Source organism: Mus pahari, chromosome 4 (genome assembly GCF_900095145.1).
Source record: "Mus pahari chromosome 4, PAHARI_EIJ_v1.1, whole genome shotgun sequence".
Lineage (NCBI taxonomy): Eukaryota > Metazoa > Chordata > Mammalia > Rodentia > Muridae > Mus > Mus pahari.
Genome location: NC_034593.1, coordinates 59,564,956 through 59,591,439, shown reverse-complemented (window position 1 = coordinate 59,591,439; position 26,484 = coordinate 59,564,956). Strand labels below are relative to the sequence as shown.

The 26,484-nt window shown below is 40.4% G+C and overlaps 1 protein-coding gene and 1 long non-coding RNA gene across 4 annotated transcripts in view; both read right to left on the bottom strand.

The window, feature by feature from the left end:
- The window catches only part of Mlf1 (myeloid leukemia factor 1), a 28,608-nt gene extending 21,123 nt beyond the window's left edge, over positions 1-7,485 (bottom strand). For 2 of the 3 annotated variants that reach the window (XM_021196247.1, XM_021196248.1), the window contains exon 1: positions 7,326-7,485. In XM_021196247.1, the coding sequence (XP_021051906.1) occupies positions 7,326-7,372 (47 nt within the window). In that variant the 5' untranslated portion in view covers positions 7,373-7,485. The remainder of the gene's footprint in view (positions 1-7,325) is intronic. The other variant, XM_029537574.1, reaches the window with a different exon arrangement.
- Positions 7,486-23,314: 15,829 nt separating this feature from the next.
- The window catches only part of LOC115063857, an 8,747-nt gene continuing 5,577 nt past the window's right edge, over positions 23,315-26,484 (bottom strand). Inside the window, exon 2 of the long non-coding RNA XR_003843729.1 lies at positions 23,315-25,669. This is a non-coding gene — a long non-coding RNA (uncharacterized LOC115063857). The remainder of the gene's footprint in view (positions 25,670-26,484) is intronic.

Here is a 26,484-nt window from a genome sequence, read left to right as displayed (position 1 = left end):
GTGTGTGTGTGTGTGTGTGTGTAGAATGGGAATGTTCTCTTCATTTATTGCTTCCTTAAAGTCTATTTTGTTACACAAGAACAGAGATATCTGCTTGCTTCCTAGCCACTTGCTTGGAACATTTTCCCCTTGGTTTGTGGCTGTCTTTGAAGGCAACAAATAGAAAGCTTATGTTGATCTTTTAATTAGAGAATTAAGACCATTAATACTGATAGGCATGGATTTGTAAGTTCTGTCAGGCTTAGTACTTTCTTACTGCTAATTTGCTTAACTGTTGTTTCAGTACAGCTATCATTTCCCGGAGACTTGGATGCTTGTCTTTCTCCTCAGCCTGAATGATTCAAGAGTCTAAAGAGCTGCCTTAGTGATTATCAACTCCTTGTATTAGTCTGTATTATGGAAAGCTTTTCTTTCTCTTTCTACTATGACAGACAGTTTTGCTAGCTATAATTACCTGGACTGAAATCTTTCAGAGCTTGAAATACACATTCCAAGCTTGCCTGGTTTTTAGAGTTTCTCCTGAGAAATCTACTTTTACTCTGATAAGCCTGTCTTTATATATGATGCGTGTTATTCTCATAACTTAGAGTATACTTTCTTTGCTCTCCATATTTAATTTTTAACTACTTGGTATGAGGAGTTTTTCTGGTTTCGTTGAGTTGAAAAATCTAAATACCTCCAGTTCCTAGATAAACATTTCTTTTCCTAGATTTGGGGAATTTTCTATTACAATTTTATTGAAAACATGAAACTCTTCTGCATTCACGATTCATAGATTTGGTCTTTTCATAGTGTCCCTAGATCTTATATTCTTGTATATTTTCTTTGTATTTTCTTATTAAGTTTTTCCTTGTAACTGAATTTTCCAATTCATCCACCTTGTTTTAAAGCTCTACCATTCTGTCCTCCCTTTGACCTATTCTATTGAAGATTTTCACTGAGCTTTTTATTTGATTTAATGAATATTTCACCTCCAGCATTTCAAATTGATTTCCTTCTCAATTTCTCTTTACTGAATTCCATCTTCAAAAACTCATATTAACCTCATTGCATTCAGCTGTTTGTATTCTCTTGGAATTCATTTTAAAAACAGAATAGAAGGAAAAAAGAAATAAAGAACAGAGAGAAGAAAATAGAAAAGAGAAAATGTTAATAATTAAACCTGCACTGGGCATTATATAGAGCAGAAATAGAAGCCAATGGGAGAGACCTCGATGGGAGTAGTCTGAATATGTTTTCTTGTCTGCTTGCTGTTTCCAGTCCTTAAGTATTCCTTCTTGGGCTCCCAGATGCAAGTCACATTCCTGAGTAACACCATTGGCACTCTACTTCAATGGAAGGAGACAGTTCCCCAAACTGAGCCAATCCTTCTAGGATATAATCTAGATTTCTCTTGTTCTGCTCTGTTTAGTATTCAATCAAGCTTTACTATTCTAACTTCTATTTTATTCTCCCAAAGATTAGTCTGCATGTTGTCCACCCCCCTCAAAAAATTTCTAAAAAGCACATTTGCTTGAAATGTAATTGATTTAGGATTAGCAAATGCTTAACTGGATTTGTGTTTAGGTGTATGTATAGGTTTTTTTGCTTTGTTTGAGTTCAGCTTTGTTTGGTTATAATTTATACTCAATAATTGTAAGTTTTGAGTTTTCAAAAATTTACAGTCTAAGCAATATTGGCACTCTCCTTCAATGGAAGGAGACGGTAATCCTTCTAGGATATACTCCAGATTTCTCTTGTTCTGCTCTGTCAAGTATTCTATTAAACTTTACTATTAAAACTAGAAACATTTGGCAAACACACCTCTTTTTATAGCTTTTTATAGCTATATCTAACTTCTCCTGGTTTATTCTCCCAAAGATTAGCTTGCTTGTTGTCCACCAATATAACACCCCCAATATTTTGTTTTGAGCCTTTGTAGAAAATCGTCTCCCCAAATTCTACTTCCCATTCCTAGGCTCTGTGTTAGGTTTTCATCATCAGGATGAAATACCTCACAGAAAGAACTAAAGAAGGATTCACTTTACTCAGTTTCAGAGCTTTCAGTCTATTGTGGGTGGCAGAGAAGGGCAAATGCAGGAAAGCTGCTCACTTTCAAAGTCCTGAGGAGGCAGGGAGAATACCCACACCAAGAGTTCTGTTGGTCTCTTGCACTCAGTCTGGGGTCCAGCCTATTTGGATAGTGCTAACTGTATTCACAGTGAGTCTTTCACCGCAGTTAATCCTCTCCAGAAACTGCTCATAAACATCCACAGGTGTGCTTTACTAACCCAGGCACATCTCAAGTCAATCCAGATTAACCATCACAGACTTTATCAGTATTGTTTTGCCTTTCTCAGAATCTCATATATAGTATGAATAATATAGTATATCATCTTTCACATCTTAACATAAACATGTAGCAGAATAATGCTTTTTATAATTTATCCCTGCTGTTCTACTCACCAAATGTTTACTCAATCTAGCATATGTATGATTATATCATAATATAATCAAAACTATTCTTAGGTTTTTGTCTTTATAAATAAGGCTGCTACAACTATTCAGTGTTTTTTTTTTCAATTTAAATTATTTGAGCAGTAATATCCTATCATTGTGATTTTCTACTTGTTATTTATATAAGTGATCAAAATGAGTGCGCAAATACATCCTATCCATTTAAAAACGTGGTTTTTTTTTGTTGCTGATTGTTAAGTGTGTGTGTGTGTGTGTGTGTGTGTGTGTGTGAGTGTGTGTAAAATTAATTTTAAAAAACAACCCTTAGTCTTGCCCTTTCATTTAAAATATCATCCACACAGCTGTAAGTCTTTGTTGTTTTTCAGGTTGAGGTCTTTTTTTTAATCTTTGTTTTGTTTTGTTTTTGAGATAGGGTCTTATGCTGCTGAGTCTGGTGTTGAAATCACTATAGAATTGAGAATGGCCTTGAACTTCTGAAACCCCCTATCTCTACATTCAGAGTGTCAGGATTGTGGGCATCTACCACTGTGCCTAATTTTATTTGGTTCTGGGCATCAATCCAGGACTTCATGCAAGCATGCTACCAACTATGCTATGCTTCCCAGTCCAGGTCTGTTTTTACTACAGATTATGATCTTGTACAGTACAGTCTACTTATAGCAATTTTGTTGTCTTTTCTTTCATCTCTTGTTAAAATTTAATTATGTTAGTACTATAAATTTGATACTGGTGTACTAAGCAATTGTTTAAATATGTGTGATAGACTACTACTCCAATGGTATTCTGTGGAGCCAAATCCCTGGTGTTCATGCCATCATGTAACCTCTTCTGTCCTTGAACATGAGCTGGACTTCTGGATCTGTTGTTTTGTTTTGTTTTGTTTTTGTTTTTTTTTTCCAGAGCTGAGGACCGAACCCAGGGCCTTGCACTTGCTAGGCAAGCACTCTACCATTGAGCTAAATCCCCAACCCCTGGATCTGTTTTTTAATAAGTTGGATATAATGGAATAACAGGATGTTACATTCAAAGTTATGTATTTCAAAGAGTGAGTTTTTTCTTAGGTGCTCTCTCATGTACAGTGGCTGGTACAGTTTGGGGAGAAGTTAACATGGACCTTAGAAACATCTTTTTCTAAATCAGTCAACAGCCATGTGAATGAACTTGAAATGCTCATTTAGACAATAATTTTGATAACCTCGCAGTTCAATAGACTGTATATACTACTTTATGATTCTATAAGCTACTAGAGCAATAGATGTCTAATACACACTACAAGAAAAGGGTCTTAAACTAGAGGGCAGCTGAAACAGGCACAAGAAGCCAATGAGAACTTCCGACCAGCAGGATAACATATTCCCAGGTTCTGGAAATATGATTATCTTTACAGAAACCATTATTCTGCCTACAACAGATACCTTCCTAAAATAACATTGTTTAAAATTATTTCAAGGAAAACCATCAATTTCTGCCAAGTCTGTATTTGGTTCTACACTCTGTTCTCTATTTGTGTTTCTGCAAGTTTAACGACTGTTCTGCCATCTCCATTCTGCTACTAAGCCTACCCAATCAATCTTCTCTAGAATTTCTATTTGAACATATTCATACACACTAGAGACAGACAAGTTACATATAAAATTTCACTTTCTTTGTTGAGATGTCATATATTTTCATTCATTACAATCATATTTTCCTTCACATATGGGGCAAAATTATAACTGCCTTAAATTTTTTGCCCACTAATGCTAATATCTTGTATGAGGTAATACCTAATTACTTCAGAATAAGTCTTTTATATAGAAATGAGTCATATAAAGTCAACATATAGAATGTGGCTATTATGTTGTAGAGGTTCTGAAGTTTGTTATATTCTTCAGGAATGATGAATCTTTCCTAAACAGGTAATTAATGTGGTTGCCTTAGAATTCAAATTCTGTCTTAAGTGGGAGTCTAGATCCTGCTTTATTCATGTATCCTCTTCAGGAAGCTGCTCCCTGAGTCTGGTTCAAGCATGGGTGGCTAATCCTCATACAGATTTGTGCAGAATTTATATACAGAAAAGCTTTCTAGTTCCCCCTTTCAGGATGCTGTACATTCCTACCCTCAACCCCACCTTTCCAATGATCAGAGTATTCCTGAACTCTGTTCTTGGTTCTTATTAGTAGCTGCATATGTAGCAGAAGATGGCCTAGTCAGCCATCATTGGGAAGAGAGGCCCCTTGGTCTTGCAAACTTTATATGACCCAGCACAAGGGAATACCAGTGCCAAGTAGTGGGAGTGGGTGGGTAGGGGAGCAGGGCTGGGGGGAGAGTATAGGGAACTTTTGGGATAGCATTTGAAATGTAAATAAAGAAAATATCTAATTAAAAAATGTAAAAAAAAAAAAAAAAGAAAGAAAGAAAGATTTTTGAGGTTCCTAGTAGCTTTGACCTCTTTGCACAGAGCATTATGGAACTTGAGCTCAGGGTAGAATTTTCTTTTTCTTTTCATATTTGTTGGCTCCTCTTCAGAATATGTATGCTTTGGGTCATTTCTCCAGAAAGCTGTTTTTATGTTTATCCTATACTTCAGTGTTATTCATAAGATCCGTGGGTGTACTTATTCTTGGCTTATGATGTTATTTGTAAGGCTTTTAAAACATGAAAGTTTATTTTAAAAAGAAAAATAAAAAATAATTATTAATATTCTAATTAGGCAGCTCCAACATCAACGATGGTATTTATTTAATGAAAATAGTAATTACTATTAGCAGTCATGAAATATTACCCATAACTGCTCGATAAATCACAAAACATACTAGATCATTGTTACACAATATATACTGAATATTTTCTATGTTAAAGTAGCCACTAGAGAACACAATGATCAGGTACAAAGATAGTATCAGGTACAATCTTTATATAAAAATATGAGTAGGAACTGAAGAGATGGCTCAGAGGTTAAGAGCACTGGCTGTTCTTCCAGAGATGCCAGGTTCAATTCCCAACACCCACATGGCAGATCACAGCTGTCTCCAACTCCAGTTATAGGGGATCCTGCACCCTTGTACAGACATATATGCAGGCAAAACACCAATGCACATGAAATAGAAATAAATTAATTTAAAAAAGCAGTGAGCATGATTAGTGTGTTCTACTTCCCTTATATGTTCTTCTAAGGTCAATAGATGGGTTAGTACATTTGTCACCTGAATTCTTTAATTTATATTAAGTATGAATTCTCATTTTGTTAGGATTGGAGTAAAAACAGTGGGTTAAAGAACAGATTACTTGATATAAGTTCATTACTTGATAATGTAAGTTCATTCTTTTCCTTTATTCCCAGATGTGTTTACTCTATAAGTAGTGGTTGTAAAAATAATTAGCATGAATCAGTATTATAGTTAATTACTACAAATTTGCCTTATATTTTTGATTATGGTTGCTTGATTCTGAAGGCTAAAAAAATTGTTGAAGAGTGTGACTAATGGTCTTTCCTGTGCTAGACGTGGAGGAAGGGAGCTTTTTGATGTGTGTCTTTGTGACCTGTTACTATTTTTGACCTCAAATCTTGGGTTCCCTGCCTTTGCTCAGAGAGTCATCCAACAGTTTAAATTACACTCCTGCTGGACATATTTTTTTGAAGATACTAGTTACATATCAAATTACACATTTAATTAATTAAAATCTCATTTTAATATAACTAGGCATATAATAAGGTCAGATATGCACAGAAAACTAGAAAATGGTGAAACTTAGTTTTAAATGTCTTCTTCCCAAGGTCTCATTTATGCCACTTGAGAACCACTCACCATTCCGTTACCAGAGGTGGTCATTGCACACTCTTTCTTTCACCCCTGCCCTGCCCCATTATTGCATTGATAAAAGATGAAGTCCCTTCCCAAGCAAGGCCAGTTCTGCTAATGAAGCAGGTAAAGAAAACAAACGGTGTCCCATGGCAACGTCCAACCCCTTCGAAGCAGCCAGCACAGCTCTCCTACTTAGTAGTGCTGTCCAGGTGACAGCATTCTCTATGTGAAAACTTGTTTTAAGTAACTTAGCACTCAACCTCTAATTCCAGAGAGGAGGAGGAGGAGGAGGAGGAGGTGGTGGTGGTGGTGGTGGTAGCTGCGACAGGTGGACTTCTGTGAGGTCAGCCTGAGCTACACCGAGTTCCAGGCCAGTAAGGTCTACATCTGAGACCACTCTCAAGCAAAACAAAATACCCCCCTCCCAGTTTCTCAAAGTCAAGGAACTGTCACCCTAGAAAGCACTTCCACCCCTATGTGAAGCTAAAGGGACTTTTTCTCATCAGAAGTTCCACTAACATGGCAGTTATGGTCACCAGCTAAGCCCTGCGGCTGCACAGGAGGGTTTCAGATTCGAGGCCACCACACACCAAGTCGCCCCAAATAGCCAGCAGCCTGCGCCTTGAGCCATAGCTCAGGATCCCAGTCCTCGTGTCCCACCAGCAAACCCTCTCCTCACCTCAGGCTTCTAAATCCTCCTCTCCCCATCCTGCTCAGCTCACCTTCTCTCTCGTCGTGTCCTCCATTTCTCCTTGCCAAATTCCCTCAAATCCTTTCCTCAGCCCCTATATCCTAACGACTCTCCAGTCCTTCAGCTCCTGTGCCCACTTCTCACGTCCCCCATTCTCCTCACACCCCCATTTCTCTTCCCATCGCCATTTCCTCTCACCCCCATTACACCTCACAGCCTCTTCTTTCCCTCATTTCGCCTCACCCCCACTTGTCACACACTTCTCTTCACGACCACTTCTCCTCACTCCTTTTCTCAACCCCATTTTTCTGCGCCTCCCGCCGAGCGTCCCCCCACAACTTGCGGGGCGCAGTCCCCTCGCCTTTCCCAGCGAGCGCGGCTGCGACACTCACGCGAAGAAGGGGTCATCCTCAAAGCTGCTGCTCAGCATCCGGAACATCGTGGTCCTGCGGCGGGCGGCGGGCGCGGGTGGAAATGGGCGCAGCTCTCCGCGCCGCCACCTGCCTGCTTCCCGCTTGCTTTGCGCGTCTGCCCGCGGCAATCGCCGCGCCCGCGACTAGGGCGGGGCTTGTCGCACGGCCGCTTGCCCATTGGCCATGACTTTATGATGTCACTAAGGTGAGGCGGAGAAGGGGGCAGGACATCGCGCGGCTGCTATGGCAACCGCAGTAAACACACAGGTGGCTTGAAGTTTGTCTGGAGGCCCCATCAGCGAGGCTCCTGAGAGACAACTTGGTCTCAGAGCTACGGGAACCAAAACAGATCAGTTCTGAATGACCTTGGCCAAATCGCCCCTAATCCCGACAATTCCCTGGTAACTGGTCAAATATTGAAAAAAGGTTTTGAGAACAATTGACAAGTGCTTGTACTCACTTCTTGAAGAAAACAAGATGCGGCCTATGAGATTTCAAAAACAAAACAGTTTTCTGTAATTCTGAACCTCAAAAGCAGTGTCTCCCAATACACAAATAACATCTAGACTTAGGATCAAATACACAAAAGGAAAAAAGAAAGAGAAAAAAAAAATGAAACCGCTCCATTTCAAGGATCAGATCAAATCTTTATCCTACCCAGTGTTCTTAACAAGCAGAATTTGGGCACAAAATTTGAAGCAAGCAGCTATATCTAGCTAAAATTCTATCTCGATTATTTCCATTACAGTACAAAGGAACCTATTTCTAGTAAGGAAGATGGTTTTCATCTTGAAGCAGTGCAGGACCTTAATGATAAGCTCAAACATTTTAAATGATCATCAAGAAATAGTATTGGTAAGATTGGGGTGTAGTATGGTGGTGGAAGGGGACAACATGAAAGTTTTATTCAATTGTTGGGGTCTGAAAAGTGTTATATAAGCCCTTCCAAGAACTGGAGACAGAGAGTAGAGAAGGAGGAAGAGGAGGAAAATGACAAGGAAGAAAGAAGAAACATCCTGCACACACCCCTTCAATTCACCTGTCCCCACACTCTCCAGGGAGTTCCCTTGGGGAGGTGGAGGGGCGTCCATGGCTCCTTGGGGCCCTGTGGGAGACATATGGCATGCTGCCACTGGGAAGAAGTGACCAGGACCTGATTTGGAAGTGCCAGAAGTACTCAGGGTTATTTTGGGGAACTGGAAATGTAATCCTTTGAAACACCTCCCCACCCCCACCCCCAAATCACCAGGTCGTCCTGCTCCCCAGAGGACTGGCTTGAGGCAGGGCCAACTTCACAATCTAAAATGACACGGCCCTTCCAGGAAATAAATAGGCTATTTTAATCTTCCTCTGGCCTCAGCACGACGCTCAGAGAGCATGCATGGGTCAGAGGACTTGTAAACTAATTCCATGGCAAAACTGTGTGTACAACACCCGAAATTAGTTTCTGTTTGGCACAAGGCAAATGTTAAAGAGATTATAAAATGAACACAGGCAGAAGCATGACAGACGATCATATTAAAGCACTGTTGCACTGAGGCAAAATAAGAAAAATTCTGAGAAAAAGTTCCAGCTTGCTGCATGGAACTTTTCTTAGAACTACACAGTTAAAACAAACATGAAACGTTAAGTCCAAAGACAGACTGGCAGGGGCTCGCCCACAGCACATGCAAGCAGTGCACACCTTCTGTGTAATGCCTTTTTAAAAGGTGGTAGAAGAAAAAGAATTGGAACTGAAAAGCCCGAAACGCCAGTTTTAAATGGAAAGAAAAGAAGGGGTGCGGTCAGGAGAGGATGAACACCCCACTAAGGAAGCATTAGAGGTGTTGAGCTGGCTAAGAGGAGAGAGCCCTGGCACTGGCTGCAGACACAATTATAATAACTGGTTTGTGAAGCCCTCCTGTCATTTACAGTGTGTGAGGGCAGGTTAGGAAGGAAATGGTAGGTACATGCTCACTGAAAACTTGAGGAGGAAAGGGAATGTGCAGCTATAAATAGGGGAGGCCACATAGTCGTTACCAAGAAAGTGAATTTGAGCAAAATGTTAGAGTGAGGGAGGAAATAGTTATCTTCTTGAACTCTCCAGCCCAGTGCAACGGTACCTGAAATCACATCACTTAAAATTCACCTTCAGAGAGTAAAATCATAAGTTTTATTTATTAGGGTAATAGTTCTCACTCTATTTCTTCTTATGTTCCAAACACCACCCTAAGTGCTTTCAAATACGTGTATTCCGTTAAACCTTCCTACCTCATGAGTGCTAAGATGTTTATCCTTTATTATACACGAAAGCACTGATACCCAGAGAAATGATGGTTCACTTTAAACTGAAGTCTGTCCTGATGCAAGACTTACATTATCTCCACCTTCCTACTTTGCCTCCTGGTGACATTTAAAAGGAAAACTACTAGCACATTTGTGTGGTAAATTATGTATTCACACACGTGGTCTTTAGCCACACTGTTGCTTATGTTTCCTTTGGAAGAACACTGACCAAGTCAAGGAAAGACTTCCAGAGACAAAGCATGAAATACAAGCCAGTTCTGTAGCTTTACTTATAATGCTGATAGTTCAAAAGGCCAATGAAATTCATACCCATTAGCTCACCGGGTACTTAAGAAGGATCGATTACATCTCAGACACTATTTTAATCATTTAGGATACAAAGTTCTCTGGCCTATTGGACGTACATTAGCTCACATGTCAAAGATTCTATAAACCCTCAGTTACAGCACCTTATAAATTTCAACATATTTCTACTCTCTCAAGTGCCCAAGAAAGAAGTTACCAGTAGGCTTTTGAATGCTGGAATTATACTTTATTATAGTTCTTCAGACTCCTGAGTTTTAAACTGTTATAAACATCTTCATTACTGTGGATTTCAGTGCCCCCAATGACTTTGTACCCTCGTCTCATTATAGACTATATATCTACAGTACATAGATATTGTCCTGGTGAGTTTCACTGTCAACTTGAAACCACCCAGAGTCACTTGGGAAAAGAGAACCTGAGTTGAAGTATTGGTTCATTCAGATTAGCCTGTGACCAGGTCTTGGAGGAATTGCTTTGGTTGATGATAGATGTGAGATAGCCTAGCCCACTGTGGGCAGCACCATCCCTAGGCATCTGAGCCTGGGCCATATAAGAAAGCAAGTGAAAAAGCAAGCCAGAAAGTGAGTAAACCAGCACCCAGCACTCCTCCATGACCTTTGCTTCAGTTCCTGCTTCCAGGTTCTTGCCTTGAGTTTATTCCGTGACTTCCTCAGGTACCACCTGTTACCTGGCAGCATAAACTGAAACAAACTCCATTCCACAAATTGCTGTTGGCCATGGTGTTTATCACAGAAACAGAATGAAATTAGGACCGGTGTGTTCTGAGGATGAGATACAATTTGTCACGTGACAACCCTGGAGGGAGACACAGACCACGGAGTATATGTGAACACTGCCAAGTTAGAGCAATGCAAGCATTTCTAATGACCCAGAGGATTTCCTCATGTACTTTCTAGCCGCACCTGTCAGAGTAAGTAATAAGTAATATTCTGAGATTTGTTTCCTTCCCGTTGGACTATGTAGTGGCACTTTAGTCTTTTTCTTTCTTTCTTTCTTCTTCTTCTTCTTTTTTTTTTTTTTTGACTGTCCTGGAACTCACTTTGTAGACCAGGCTGGCCTTGAACTCAGAAATCCACCTGCTTCTGCCTCCCAAGTGCTGGGATTAAAGGTGTGCGCCACCACGCCCGGCTCACTTTAGTCTTTCTTGCTATGTATAAAGTTACCAATCTATCATCAAAAGAGTTTTGGATTAGTCCTCAGTTTGGCTTTTAAAAATAAGGCTATGCTTGTATGTTTTAAGGATTAACATTCTATTATTCTTAGGTTTTTACTCTCATTGAGATTCTGAAAACTTTTTTTTCTCAAGGCAATTCATGAAGTGAAGTGTTTTCCTATTGATCTGGCACAATAAGTTTGTTAATGGTTTGTGTCTCTAGATGTAAACTGAAGCTTCCAGAAACCAAGGTCCACAGCTATCCATGCTCAGGATTCTATAAGCTCAAATGGCTGATTAAACTTGGTGACAAGACTGTTGCAGAGAGCCAAGTTACCTTGGGTTCTTTTTAATCCCTTTAATAACCATTTAATAGCCATTATTTAATAATCATTTAATAACCACTTATTATAATTTATTTATTGCCCAACGCTGCTTCCTTTTGACTATCAATACTTTGAAATCTTTAATGACCAGCTTCCATCAAGCCAATAGCCAAAAAAGCAATCTGATAGCATCTGAAAACCAAAGCGCACTCTTCCCCATGCGGCTGCAACTTGTTTACGTATGGTGTTAGGTACAGGCCTGATTTGTGCCCTTTTCTATATTTAATAAAACCTCCTTCAGTAGCTTCCATACCAGGACTTCTGATCCATGGCAGCCTGAATCTTTTTTACTGCAGTCATTCATGGGAGCTACTTCTTATCTCCTTAGAGGTGAGATCTGTGTTTTGCATTGACATAGTTAAGAAGGACCACTTTAAATTAAAAAAGGAAATAGAATTATGGAATGTTAAACGATGGAAAAGTAGAAAAATTTCCTCAGGAAATAGTACTGAGGTCATCTGTTCTCAGGAGTTGTTTTAATTCAGGCTATCTAAAGGACTACTTGGAGAGTTATTTTTAAATCCTTGCTGCAGTTGGAGAGAATCCAAACTAGGGCCCCCACTGGCAAGACGACCAAGAGAATCTGTTGGAAAATACTGAAGACTTGGATGTCCTCATTCCTTTATAATGTGTTTTGATGCCTTTACTAGTCACAATAATGATATTATCTGCTGCCAGTCACTGTAAGGTCATGCAAAGCTCAGAGCTGTATGATATGTACTGTGTGTGTGTGTGTGTGTGTGTGTGTGTTTGTGTGTGTGTGTGTGCATGCGTGTATGTGTTTCCTCCTTTTTCTTTTTACCTTTCATTTCCCCTTCCCTTCTAATTAGAACACCACACACACGTGTGTGTATACATGTTAAAATCTAGCATCCACATGTGAAAGAACCCATGGTATTTGTCTTTATGAGTCTAGGCTACTTAAGAAAAGCTAGAACCTCCTATAAGCAAGGTGCATTGATTCACAGAGTCAATGTTTCACAGGGGAACACAGGCTGTTGTAGAAAAATAAGTTTTCCTACAGCAACATTTCTAGGTGTGGCAGAGTTGGAGCTGTAAGGATGCCTGTGATGTGCAGGATCTGAGGCTTTAACCAGTGCATTGCTATGAGTTCTTCTGGACCCTTTTTCTTCTTGTTTTTTTTTTTTTTTTTGTTTGTTTATTTTTTGTTTTGTTTTAAATGAAATGTTTTCTGTATTTACATTGCAAATGTTATCCCCTTCCCTTATTTCCCCTCTGAAAACCCCCTATCCTACCCCTCCTCCCCCTGCTCACTAACCCACCCATTCCTGCTTCCTTGTCCTGGTCTTCCCCTACACTGGGCATCAAGTCTTCACAAGACCAAGAGCCTCATTGATGTCCCACAAGGCCATCCTCTGCTACATATGCGGCTGGAGCCATGGGTCCCTCCAAGTGTACCCTGTGGTTGGTGGTTTAGTCCCTGGGAGCTCTAGGGGTACTGGTTGGTTCATATTGTTGTTCCTCCTATGGGACTGCAAACCCCTTCAGCTCTGTGGGTCCTTTCTCTAGCTCCTCCATCGGGGACTCTGTGCTCAGTCCAATGGTTGGCTGTGAGCATACACTTTTGTATTTGTCAGGCACTGGCAGAGCCTCTCAGGAGACAGCTATATCAGGATCCTGTCAGCAAGCACTTGTTGGCATCCACAATAGTGTCTGGGTTTGGTGACTGTATATGGGATAGATCCCCTGGATGTTGGCTCCTTTTTCTAACAACAACAACAACGACAACAACAACAACAACAACAACAACAACAAAAGCCAAACCCAAACAAAACAAATCAACCAACCAACCAACCAACCAACTAAAAAAATTCATTGAGCTGACCCCCTGACTGTCTGTTTCAGGCAGAGTGAAAAATCACAGATTGGAGCCAGTCAAATCATAAATGAAGTAAACTACGGAAAATGACAATGGAATTAAGAATCAAAGTAATAACCAACTTTATTACATTTCTGCTGTGTGCTGGCCACAGCATTTGAAAAAAAAAATGCGTTAAAGAAGAAAAAAGATCAAAGGAGGTAAACACTATTATTACTCCTACTGCAGAAGAGCACACTGAGGGTCAGAGCGGAGAAGCCGCTTGTTAAGGTCTCACAGCCTACAGAGAACCACCACGCCCCTCACCATGCTGTGTAGCTGTGGCCACCCAGAGGGCTGGGCCTACAGCTGGCTGCAGGAGGCTGGCTTCCAGATGAAGGGGCATCCCTACTGTACAGTGCTTAGATGTCCCCCCCCCCCAGAGATCCATGCCCACTAATAACGTGGATTTTACATGAATTCTCTTAATTTTTTAAAAGTTAACAACTAATTAAAAACAAAGTACCTTTGAGCAGACCACAGAAAACAAGCCTGTGGGCTGAATTCAGCTACAGGCGAAGAGTTTGTGATCCAGTTACGGAGAGTGTGGTTTTCATGGCCAGAGAGAGAGAGAGAGACGTGATGCCTCAGAACATCTACACATTGGCTTCTGCACTTTACTCTAAACTAGATGGTTGGCAAATCATGTGTTGGCAGAGTTACGATGTCCCCTGGCCTCTGGCGTGACGCCCTTGTCAGTGGACACCCGTCCCCAGCCACATCACCAGAGTTCAGATTTTAAAATGTCAGGATCACAAGGCAGTATTTTTATTTCTGCAGGACTAATTTTCAAGGGGATCACACAAGCTTAGTTCAAGTTTGTCAGGTCCAATGTATTCTATTACTTGTAAAACTCACCCTAGTAAAGTGAAATCAGATTGAAATTATATCACATTAAAATGCTTTCTAGATTGTCTTGTAGTCTAGTTTTGGAAAAAGAATAGTATTGTTGTCAGAATAAAGAATAAACAATCTGCATATAAAACTGTCTTCATCCAAGATTTTACCCTCTTAGTGTTTGCTGTCATGGAACTAGCACACACAGTAGTCATAGTTATATATGACTATATGACTATATATGACTATATATGACTATATATGACTATATATGACTATATATATATATATATATAAAATTTCAATCAGTTCCTTTCTTTTTGTGACACTGGGCATTGAATATTGAATGCCGGGCCTTACACCTGCTATGCAAGTATTGATCTGTTTCTCCCCCTTGAAGACTTAAAAAAAAAATCCTTCCTTCTTTGATTTATGTATTGCAGTACTGGAGATGGAAGCTCAGGACTCACGTGTTAGGGCAGGCATATTTTGTATTCATTATTCACGTGTCTTTTAGTAACTTATACAGAAGTAATCAGAAGAGGCCAGAACAAAATTATCATAGATAATCACTATACTGGCTTGAAATCAGAGCTAACAATTAGGTGGCAAATCTGAACGTGGGTATTAACCAAGCTTTGTAATTTCTATATTTGCATCACCTTGCGTCCTTACCTTCCTGCTTACACTCTTTCCTTTCTCTGATTTTTTTTCTGACTTAATGAACTTTGTGTTTTATCTAGATTTATTCTGTGAATTTTGATAACACACCTGAAGCTTTTCTAGGGTGAAGACTGGTAGGTTTACATACAGAAAGCAATAAGGTAGCTGCTGTTAATTTGATGGCGGTGTTGAGATATTGGCCTCTGTCTGAGAACAAACTCATTAAGGGATACTTGCTGACATGATGAAGTGCCAGTGAAGATCTCAGAGTGATGTCTGTAATTGCCCAGGCCCTTTTTACATTAGGTATCTGCATGAATTATAACTCTTCAGTGAAGATAAAAAGGCCTCGGCAAGAAATTGCCCCAGCGCTGTATGGGCTGTCAGACTGGAGGGCATCTCAAATGAGATTAATGATGTCAGCACTAATATAAGAAGATTTAGCATAACCAAGATTATGGCTTCTGCAGAAACCTGCCAGCACTCATTTATTTTGAATAAATATTATTTTTAATTAAAGTCCTAGGGTGGGTTATTCCTGAAATAATGAGATCTACAGTGATTTCCTTTGGGAATTAATTTTCTCTCTTAATTCACAGTCATTTTGGTGGTTATGGCTCAGAGAGTCTTAGCCATGACAGTCAGCTTTGTAGAACATGCCGATTTTCAGCTAAAGACACTAAATAACCCATTGTTTGTTATAATAAGGTCCTCTCATTTTCTAACTGTATTTATCATTTTGTCTAAGCACATTTTCAAGGTACTGCCCATAGATGTCTATGGTGAGTCTGCTTTGTAAAATAAGACCAATACTCATGAGAGAAAAAAATGCCTTTAAAAGCAAAATGACTGTGAACATAAAACAGAGATTTGAATTATCCTATACTTTGATTGGCTTTATTTTTTCTGAGTATTATGTTAAATATTCTACACATATAAATTCCCGTTCACATAGGCACTTGACATGATGAAAGGTATCAGTCGCCTTTTACTAGATCATGAAACAGAGGAGCTTGAAACAGTGAATCTAAACTCTGCAGCTCAAGTTCAGAGCATCAGGCCAGGCAGCTTCTGTACTAATAGTGACTGCCCAGCACCAAGCTGACTGTCTTAGTCAGTGTTCCATTGCCGTGAGGAGACAGCATGAACACAGAAGCTCTTCTGAAAGAAAGCATTTCACTGGGTTTGCTGCAGTTTCAGAAGCCTAGTCCATTTCATCAGGGCAGGGAACATGGTGGCACAGGGGCAGAGGAAGTGCTGCAGAATTAGCAGAGAGCTCTACATCTGGATCCACAGAAGGGGAGAGAGAGCCCTTGGCCTGCCTTGGGCCCTTGAAACCTCACAGCTCAACCTCCAGTGACATACTCCCTTCAAACAAGGCCACGCCTCCCAATCCTTTCAAATAATGCCACTCTCGAGTGACCAAGCATTAAATCTCATAGGAGCCTTTGGGGTCGGCATTTTTTCTTCAGTCACACAAACCCTTATATAAAATCACTATTCATCAGTACATGGTTAAACCAGATTTTCCATGACTCAGTGGAGTTGGTGTTTTATTACTGCATTACAAAGCCCAAACTTTGTGCTATAAAACAATTACATTATTAGCATCATAAATTCTGTGGGTGAAAAACTTAGACAGACATATGACAGTGCTTGTGTTGGAGTCTCAGTGGGAAGACTATGTGACTGAATGTGTCTGTCCTCGAATAGCTAGCTGATGGAGGTGTCTATCCTCGAATAGCAGGCTTAGAGCTAGAAACTCAGTTGAGACTATCACCTACGTAACAACAACAGTGGCTTCTATGGGAGCCTGGCTTTGCTGGGTTATGCTGGGTCCAGTAGTTGGTTGTCTTCTGTAGCTTCTGCGTGTGAGTATTCCGGGAAGGTAAGGCATACGCGTACACCTTTCTAAACTAGATGGTGGGGCGATGCTCTGTCACCTCCCACGTAATCTGCTGGCTGCAAGCGAGCCATAGGGACAGATAAGCGTTCAGAGTCGTGACACATTTGCAGGCATGTTTCAAAGCCATCACAGAGATTAACAAAGACGACTATACATTGCTTCTTGTGGATGGTTGGCGTTGGGACTTCTAGCTTTCTCTTTTGTCAAATCCACTTTTTGTTCAGCTATTTCCTGCTTGTGCATTGGTTTTTCAAACATATACGTAGGGGATGCTCCAGCAGTTGAGCACTGATTTCTAGAGCTGGCTATCTCGGTAAGTTGGCCAGGGAATCTTTCTCCTCAGGGTGCAGAGAGCAAGACTGTGTCTCCTATGTCCCTTTTGTCATTTGAGAACCAACTGCAGGCTAGAACAAAACAACAACAATGAAACCCCACTGGATTTGAGTTTTCATTTGCATGAAAGCCTACATCTGGGTAATTCAATAGTTAGTAATTTTAAATGGCTGTTGACAGAGAACCAGGGGAGATGGAAAACATGCGGCACAGTTTAGAAAATGTAGAATTGGAATTGAATTGAGCACTCTCTATCTGTTGAATATATGATGGATGGTAAGTCCCTTTTGGTTTTTCTTTGAAAAGAGAGAAAGGTTAATTAAGATACCAAATTATTTAAGCTGTCAAGCTGAACAGAAACCAGAGTTAGATTGATAACGTTGAGTCTCCTTTTGCCTCTGCCTTCATCCCATTGATACATAACTTCATGACAGCCGAGCTGAAACCTCCAAACCTCACTTTCTCCATGAGATACCTTCGGCTTCAAAGAACTACTCTAACTGGCTGGGACTAGCCTGGGATAAAGTGCTGTACTGCATGGGTGGTTTGCAATTTTCAGGGTTTAAATGTTATTCACTTGACATGTGAAACGTTTGTGTCGAAGGCCTCAGACCTCACTGGAAGGAGCTTGTCTGGCATCTGGGATGCTGGGAGGAGGAGGAGAAGGAGGAGGAGGAGGAGGAGGAGGAGGAGGAGTCGTCGTCCATCCAGTGCCCTTCCATGAAGCTTTTCCTCACATGAACAGAAATATAGATATATTGTATAGCTAAGGCTTTTTTTTAAAAAAAATAAAACCTTATGATTTGTTGACATAAAACACAGCTTTTGTTTGAAAGAAAATATATTATAATGAGCCAACAGCATTCAAGTCACTGTGAATAATGCTCTTTATCGTGGAAGAGGTCACATGAACTTTTACAGTCCTAGAACCAAAGAATGAGATCGGTGTGTCTTGGTGTTCTATTGCTGTGAAGAGATTCCATGCCCAAATATGCTCTCATAAAACATGTAACTTCGGATTCATGGTGCCAGAGGGTCGCTGAGTTCATGACCATCCAGGCAGGAAGCAGATAGGTATGGTGCTGGGGCAGTAGCTTTTGATCTGCTGGCAGTAGGCAGAGAAAGACTGACAATGGGTCTCCTGTGGGCTTTTGAACCCTTAAAGCCTACCTCCTTAAAGACATGCCTTCCTCCAAAAGGCAACAAGGCCACACCTTCTAATCCTTCAAAACGGTCCCACATCCGGTGACCATGCATTCAATCATATGAACCTCTGGGGCCATTCTCATTCAAAACACATTGTCTTTACAAAATGCCTTTGTGGGGATATCAGGAAGGCCAGGGTGAGCCAAGTGGGAACCTCCTGATGGATTACAGATGTTACCATATAGTGTTCTTAGCTTAATCAGTGGAAGCTAGCTTTTTGATAAGCTTAATGATACACTCTAAGTTTAACCTTGTGGTTATGAGGTTGTTAGATTAGATACAGAGATTGATGGTAAGAGGTTATTAAAAGGCACTGATGCTAGCCCAAGGTAAATTTGACTCTTGATCTGCAATATTCCATCTCCCTATAATCACTCTAATCACAGTGCTTTAGTTTTTTGTATGATCTTCAATATAAATATAGCTTCTTAAAAGATTTTGGCTTTTTGAGGCTTCATTTCATGATTATCAGAGAAATTTCTGCTATGAATGAACTGGAGTGCTGCACTTCCACTGTGGCTTGGATATTAAATATTCCCCAACCTCATGTTGAAGATGTGGTCCCCAGTGTAATTGCAGAGACAAGACTTTTAGGAAGTGATTGGCTCATGAAGGCCCTAACCTAAATCCATTGGTTTAATTCACAAATGGCTTCATAATCTGATGGCCTCTTTGGATCCTGGTAGAAACAGAGACATGGCACAGAGAATGGGAGCTAAAGTGAACTCAGGTTTCTCCTGGAAAGGGTCAAGTGCAGTGCTCTCGCTGGAGAGCGACTAAGGAACACAGAACTGTGTTCGTTTATAAAACATGTTTTTATGAAAGGCAGTGAAGAATATTTACAAGACCACAATAAGATGACCTATTTTTCACCTCATATGAGCAGACATTTGTCTTTCAAACATACAACACTTTGAAAGACAACCATTATTTTTTTCCAACTTTTTATTAATTCTTGAGTTTCACATCATGCCCCCCAGTCTCACGCATCTCTCCGTCCCCTTATATCCATCCTCTGTCCTTGCAACCTCCCCAGGCCCAAATAAAATAAAAAAATAAAAGAAAGCACAGAAAACATCATGGAAGATGTCAGTGTGTCCCACGGTATACCCTCTGTCTATGCATCTTCACTTGCACATGTTCATTGCAATGAGTCATTGGTCTGGTTCTAGGCCTGTGGCTTCTGTGACATCATCAATATTGGATTCTTACAGGGACTCCTCCCAGTTGTCCTGTTGCCCTGTGTCATGGAGATCCTGAAGCTCTGGACTAGCAGGACTGGCCTTTCCAGTTCACAGATGATGAACTGTATTTGGGGTGGGCCAACTCAAACCCCTGGATCTGGGTCTGGGTGGTAGCTAGGCTGGTCAGCCCACCAACTCTCCCTCAACTGCAGCACCTCACCTGGGCAGTACAGGAGAGCCACAATGCTGGAGGGGGCACTAGTGAAAACCATTATTCCCAACTGTTCCAAAGTTAACAATTCTAAGACTTATCTTCTCCAGGTCAAGGAGAATTACTTTAGCTACAAAAAAATGTAAGTGATCTATCCAAAGAATTTATTAAGAAAACATAAAACCAAACAAATCTAAACCCCCCCCAACACCACTCCACCTGTCTTTAGTGTAAGTACTTAAGTAAGTGCCCTGGTTTTTGGAAAACATTTAGATTTTTACCTGTCTTTAGTGTAAGTACTTAGGTAAGTGCCCTGGTTTTGGAAAACATTTATGATTTTTAAAAATTTCCATTTTTTTTAACATGGAGATAGACACAGTTGTGGATTTTTCTCAAGACATGAGGACTTGGCAGCTTCTGAGTGCAGGGTTTTCGTTCTGTGAGGTTGAGTACTATGCACAGGAGTGCTAAGAAGAGGGTCAGCTCAGTTCACCTCTCTGAGAGCTGTAGTGGTGTCATTTTGCAACTCTTCTCAAAGACCTAAAAATAAAGTGGTACATTTGTTGAGTTTAAAGTGTTGTCTTACTACATTGGCGAGCTTTTCTCTTTTGAAAATTGATCTGTGTCTTTGGAAGGAGAGGCACACATAGCAGGTAAGAGGCGGACCCTGATTGTTCATAACTACATTTGATCCATCCATAGAATTTGTTAAAACCCAAAACAAAGCAAATCCAAAGTAACAGAAAAAACCACATACCCTTCTTTACTGTAATCACTCAGTTCATTGTGCTGGTATTTGGAAAACATTTGTGCTTTAAGAAAATTCAATGAAAAATATACAATGCAAAGTAGACTTTAATGAGATACTTGCTACTGCCAGTAGATGCTATTCCAGAAGAGAAGGTACCCTGTATCCTTGGAGATACAAATCAGAGAAAACAGACTAAATTGGTTTTAAATTTCACTTATTTTTTTTCATGCTTGTTCCAAAGAGCTTGAACATTTATTTTATTGAGCTTACTGTAGTCTATTTTGGAACCAAGGCTTAAATGGACAGTGTTCACTCTACTGCCAATACTCAGCTGCTTAATCTAATTGTCAACTTAACTGGATGGAGACATGCCAAGAAAATTACTGAATTACAACTCTGACTGTGTCTGGGCATATATCCAGAAGGCTTGACTGCGGGAAGACTTCTCTGAACATGACTGTCACCATCCCACAGGTTAAGTGAACAGAACAGAATGGTCTAAAACAGAGGTTCTCTACCTGTGGGTATGACCCCTTTGGCAAACTTCTGTTTCCAAAAATACATTGTGATTCATAACAGCATCAAAATTACAGTTATGAAGTAGCAACAAAATAATTGTATGGTTGGGGGTCACCACAACACGAGGAGCTGTATTAAAGGGTCGCAGTCTCAGGAAGGCTGAGAAGCACTGGTCTAAGAGGCAAGTGAGGAGAATGCCTGGCCAGCACAGATGTGCACTCTGCTTCCTGCTAACTGGGGTCTAAGCTGCTCTGCCATGCTCTCCTGTCGGGATGGACTGAAACCTTCAAAACTGTGAGTCCAAATAAATCCTTCATCCTGTAAACTGTTTTACTCGGGGTTTTTATCCCAGCAATATCAAGCTAATATAAATACCCTATTCCCAACTGAGCGATTTAAGTAATCAGACTGCTGAAAGATTTGTCTGAAATGGGAAAATTCATAATAAAAACAATATTGTGATCTCCATGTCAAACATTGGGCCAAATTCTGGGGTAAAATGATAGTAAAAATAGTTTTGAAACATATCTGGACATTTGATTTGGTTACCAAAAAAACCCAAACACTACTAGTTGGCTCTGCTTTAAAAATCCACCTTCATGGCACAGGTTTAAGACACCAAACTTCAGTGTTTGGTATCTGTATCTCCCCTTGATTTTTTTGTTTGGGGGTGGTGGTGTTCAATGCAGGGTTTCTCGATGTGGCCTTGGCTGTCCTGGAACTCTGTAGACCAGGCTGGCCTCCAACTCAGATCTGCCTGCCTCTGCCTCCAGAGCCCTGGGATGAACGCTGCACCACCACCTCACAGTCCTTCATCTCTATTTTATTCTAGATCTCTTGTAAAGCCTCACGGTTTCTTATAAATACTACACTTTTTTTTGTAAAGGTGGTTCCAAGAATACATTTTGTTAGGATGTTTTTTAACAGTTATCTGGTCATTTCACCAAAAGATTTTTGAGTGATGTCTAAACCAAAAATGTTGGGAAAGATCCAACCATAGAATTGGGGAAGATTCCAGTTCCCCAGAGTCGCTATCAGAAGAATGAACCAGCGAGTCCAGGGGTCCCAGCCTCCTTAGCTGTCTAATTTTAGTTCAGTTGTAAGTTCTTCCATGAAGCCTTCCTGATTTTTTTATTATGATTAATTTCTCTCTTTCTTTTTGTAACCCAGTCTTTACTCCTGCCAGTGTGTGCTAGATATATTATTTATATATCTGGGCATTTGTTATCTAAGCCTTTTGAGGATAGGACCCTCACTGATTCACCTTGTGTGTGCCACAAGGCTCCTGCAATGGGCCAGGCATGAACTAAGCACTCAAAATAATATACATGAATAAGTTGGTACTTATGCCCATGAGGCTCTATTCTTCAAATAAGCATATGGCAGGCTGGTCATTAGTGTGAACAGAGGTGCGTTCCTCATGGTGTTGTCAGGGAAGCAGCAGACTGACTGAGGACAAAGAAGAGATGCGGGCTACTGCCACGAACACCTCAAAGTACAAGGAAGTGAACATAAGCTGGAATGTTTCTTACCATAACCCATGCAACTAACTGCTTATTCTGTATGGGATTAAAATACCCCCATCGGGCCCAAGAGATGGCTCAGTGGTTAAGGGCACTGACTGCTCTTCCAAAGTATCTGAGTTCAACTCCCAGCAACCGTATGTCAACTCCCAGCTCTCTGTGACTACAGTCTCATACACAACAAAACACTAATAATGCAAAAAATAAATGAAAAAAAATGACCCTCATGTCAAAATGCTCACTTGGCCTAAGTAATGTACTTTTCTATGAACATTTGTATTACCATTTCTCTTACATCAAAAAAAAAAAAAAAGTCAAAGTGAATGCCTTTACTTTATATGCTAGGATACTCAAACCAAGGAGGTAAATGACATGACCCAAAGCACTGTGCCCCTCATCATCTGGGCCTCTTCCTAACCAGGGAGTGACAGAAATGGTGTTCTTGGTCTATTCTTTCTGACGGTGTACCTAGTGCCAGAAATAAAAGCCTAATTTGCATTAGCACCTATCATTTGCGACAAATCTGTTTCAAAGCACTTCGGGTCACACAGAAGCCAAGCTATTATCGTTAATCAAGCAGCCTGAAAAGGGCTGTTGTGTTGTCCTGGCTCACTCTGTGGCTATGTTAAAGATGGCAAAGGAGCTTCATCAAGCCCGAGCTTGGCAATGTGTTTGATAATGTTCTGTGAAGTCTCCTCATTAAATCTGCTTGGCTTCTGTGGGCATATTGTGGTTTTTAGAAAGAACCAGAAGGAAACAAAATTAATGATATGCCAAAACGAAGGGAGGAAGCAGTTCTCTGAGTTCTTTAGGACCAAGTTTATTTGCTTACTTAAAATAAATGAAAACAAAACAAAGCTTGCCTTTTTATTTTCCACAAAAGATTTATCTTCAAGATGCAAATTCGTTACAATTCAAGTGTCTGTATTTGGTGTACCTGTCATTGAGACACCTAGGGAGAAGGTACACTAGAAAGCAGATTACAGTATTTTCACTGCAGTATAGATGGAAGTGTGGAAGACTCCCTATGGCCCATTGATAGCGTATATTCATTCCTAGATATACACTTCCTGTAGCATGAGAACCCACAGTTTACAAATTATATAAAGAATTAAAAAGCAAAATATTTGAGATTAATCCCTCCCAAAATCCCTACTGTGTAGCTGTGTTTACATTAATAACCACATGGGCCTCCTTCATCCTGGTCATGTTTATTTGTACAGCCAAGGAAAATAGCCTTTGCCTAGATCAAGAAAACGTCTCCATGAGAACACCCATTTTAACAGAAACGTTCTTTATAGCAGCACTTGCAACTGAGTGTAAGGTCCTGCCTGCTTTCCATCCTTAACAGAGAAGAGAACTTCAGTAGCTCTAAAGTGTAAAAAAGATAGAATCAAAATGACCTCACATCCCAGGGCCTTCCCATGGCTGTGCCCTCAGCTCCAGTCTTCAGAGAGTCTGTGTAAAAGCAAGCAGAGAGAAATGGGAAAAAAAGTGTTTGTGCCAGGGGTTGAAATCCCATTTTGTACAGCAAGGCCCACAGCTCTTCTCTCTGGCATGTTAGGTATGGACTGCAGAGATGTCCACGCTTGTCTACTAGAGAACGCCATTCTACACACAACATTCTACACATGACATTCTACACATGGCATGGTGGCTTCCTCAGGAGGGGGCAGATGCTGCCTAGCAGGAGTGCTGCAAGAGCTCTTACTTCTCAGAAATTCTTTTTCCATCATGAGGTCAGTCCCATAGTCTAGCATGGTCATTAAGGTTTGAATATGAAGTGTCTCCCAAAAGCCTCAACCGTTAAAGCCTGGCCGTGTGCTGGTGGTGTTACAGAGAGGGTTACTGGAGTACGAGGACTGTTACTTCATGAAGGGACTAAATTGTGCACTTAGAGCTGAATGAGCCACCAGGAGGTAGGGGACAGACTAGAAGCAGATGGCTGGAGTATGTCCCTGAAGGGTACACCATGGCCTTAGCCCTTGCCTGTCTCTTTGCTTCCCGATAGGCATTAGTGAGTGGCTTTCCTGGGATATGGCCTCTTGCAGTGTTTCTGCCTGCTACAGGCCACATGCAGTGGAGCCAGCTGACCATGGCCTGAGATTGCTCAAAGCATAAAACGAAATAAAATAAGCCTTGCCCCTGAAGTTAGGCCAGGTCTTCTGTCACAGCACTGCACAGTGATGACTAAAATATTGGGCATGTGATTTCCACAGGTAAAGACTGAAGTCTAGTTACAGGTTTCAAAAGAACACGGAATACAAATTGATCTCTAAGCAAAAACTATTCCTTTATTTAGTTAGCATTTACTCCGAGATATCCCAGGACTTGCTGTGTGGTGTAGACTGGGATTGGGATCCTACCTCCTAAGCCTCCAAAGGCCCAGGGTTAGAGGACTCGGTCCACACTTGACACAAAACACGCTGCCCTCAAATCTAACATGGGCATTGCTTAGACTTCTTAGGGGACCTTTTATGATACCTAAAAACCTTAAGAAAGGTGAGCGAAGGGTTTCAAGAAGGGTTTCATAATACAGGAGATGAAATCTCATACTCATACTAAGTAATATAGCCCTCGTATATAAAATTATCTAATAGTTGGTCAAAAATATGACTTTGTAAGAATTGTAATGAGAAACACTACTGAGTGTTCATTTATTTCAACACTAATATTTTTTATTATCTGCTTTACTAACAGTAAAATATGTTTTCATGCACTCAGAGCTTTTATAACAGATTCACTGTTCACAATGTTAGATTCAAATTACCACATATTTAGTTGAACATGAGAGAAGAAATGAGATTTCTTTTTTATGTACTTGGCTAAATTATTTTTAAGAGTGAAAGTTAATATTGGTCATTTAAGACCTAAGTTTTCGAGGTTACTGTCAATCCAACGGTAAGTCTGTGCTTAGGCCACGGGACTGCCCATCAGTCTTTCTTGTCGGAGAGCGATTAATCTCTTGAACCACTTTTCTTCAGCCTCAGCCTTTTCAATAAATAAATCTGGATGCGCTAGAGAATTGTCATCTTGGTACTTGATAGCCGTTGGGATGCTGTCAGGGTCGATTTCCTTTCCAGTGCTAGGTGGGTCAGCAGCTACTGATGCTGGTCCTATTGCTGCAGTCACATGCTTCACTTCACTTGGTTCTACTGCCTGAAAATGCAACACATAGTAATCTGAGCATACCTGCATTTAGAAATCAGGTTTCATAACATATAATATTGAGCAATAATAGTACTGCTTGGTCTCCTCTGAGATGACAGTCATCTTAAAAGTCCCACACTCCTGAGTGGGAAAAAAATGTTACTCAAAGAAACAAATACAAGTGTGAAGGAAATTTTAAAATTTTCCTGTGATCATTATACTTTTTAAATGAAATTAGTGTTTAATCTTTTCTACTGAAATACACACATATGCATATATACATATTTGGTGTCTAAATTATAATAATCAAAAAGTTATATTATATTTCTAGGATTAAGTTGGCCTCAGGTATAAAGAAAAAAACAAAAGTTATCTTTAAAATACATATCTATTCTTGTTAGCTATAATTCACATGCCATACTACGGACTTTAGCTTATCTACACAATTATATAACTGCTATCATGATCTATTTCAGAGTATCTTTATCATTTATCCTTCTGACATTCCATATCTACTAGCGATCACTTCTTATCTCTTCCGACCTCTTGAAGAGACGGCAGTCGGCTGGTCTACCCTGTAGCTGTCTATTCTGGATATCTGTGTACAGGGAACCATGCAGTAAGTGGTGTTCATTTAGCTTAGTGGTTTTTTTTAATTAGTATTTTCAAATGCTATCCCGAAAGTTCCCTATACCCCCCTCCCCGCCCCTGCTCCCCTACCCACCCACTCCCACTACTTGGCCCTGGTCTTCTCCTGTGCTGGGTCATATAAAGTTTGCAAGACCAAGGGGCCTCTCTTCCCAATGATGGCCGATTAGGCCATC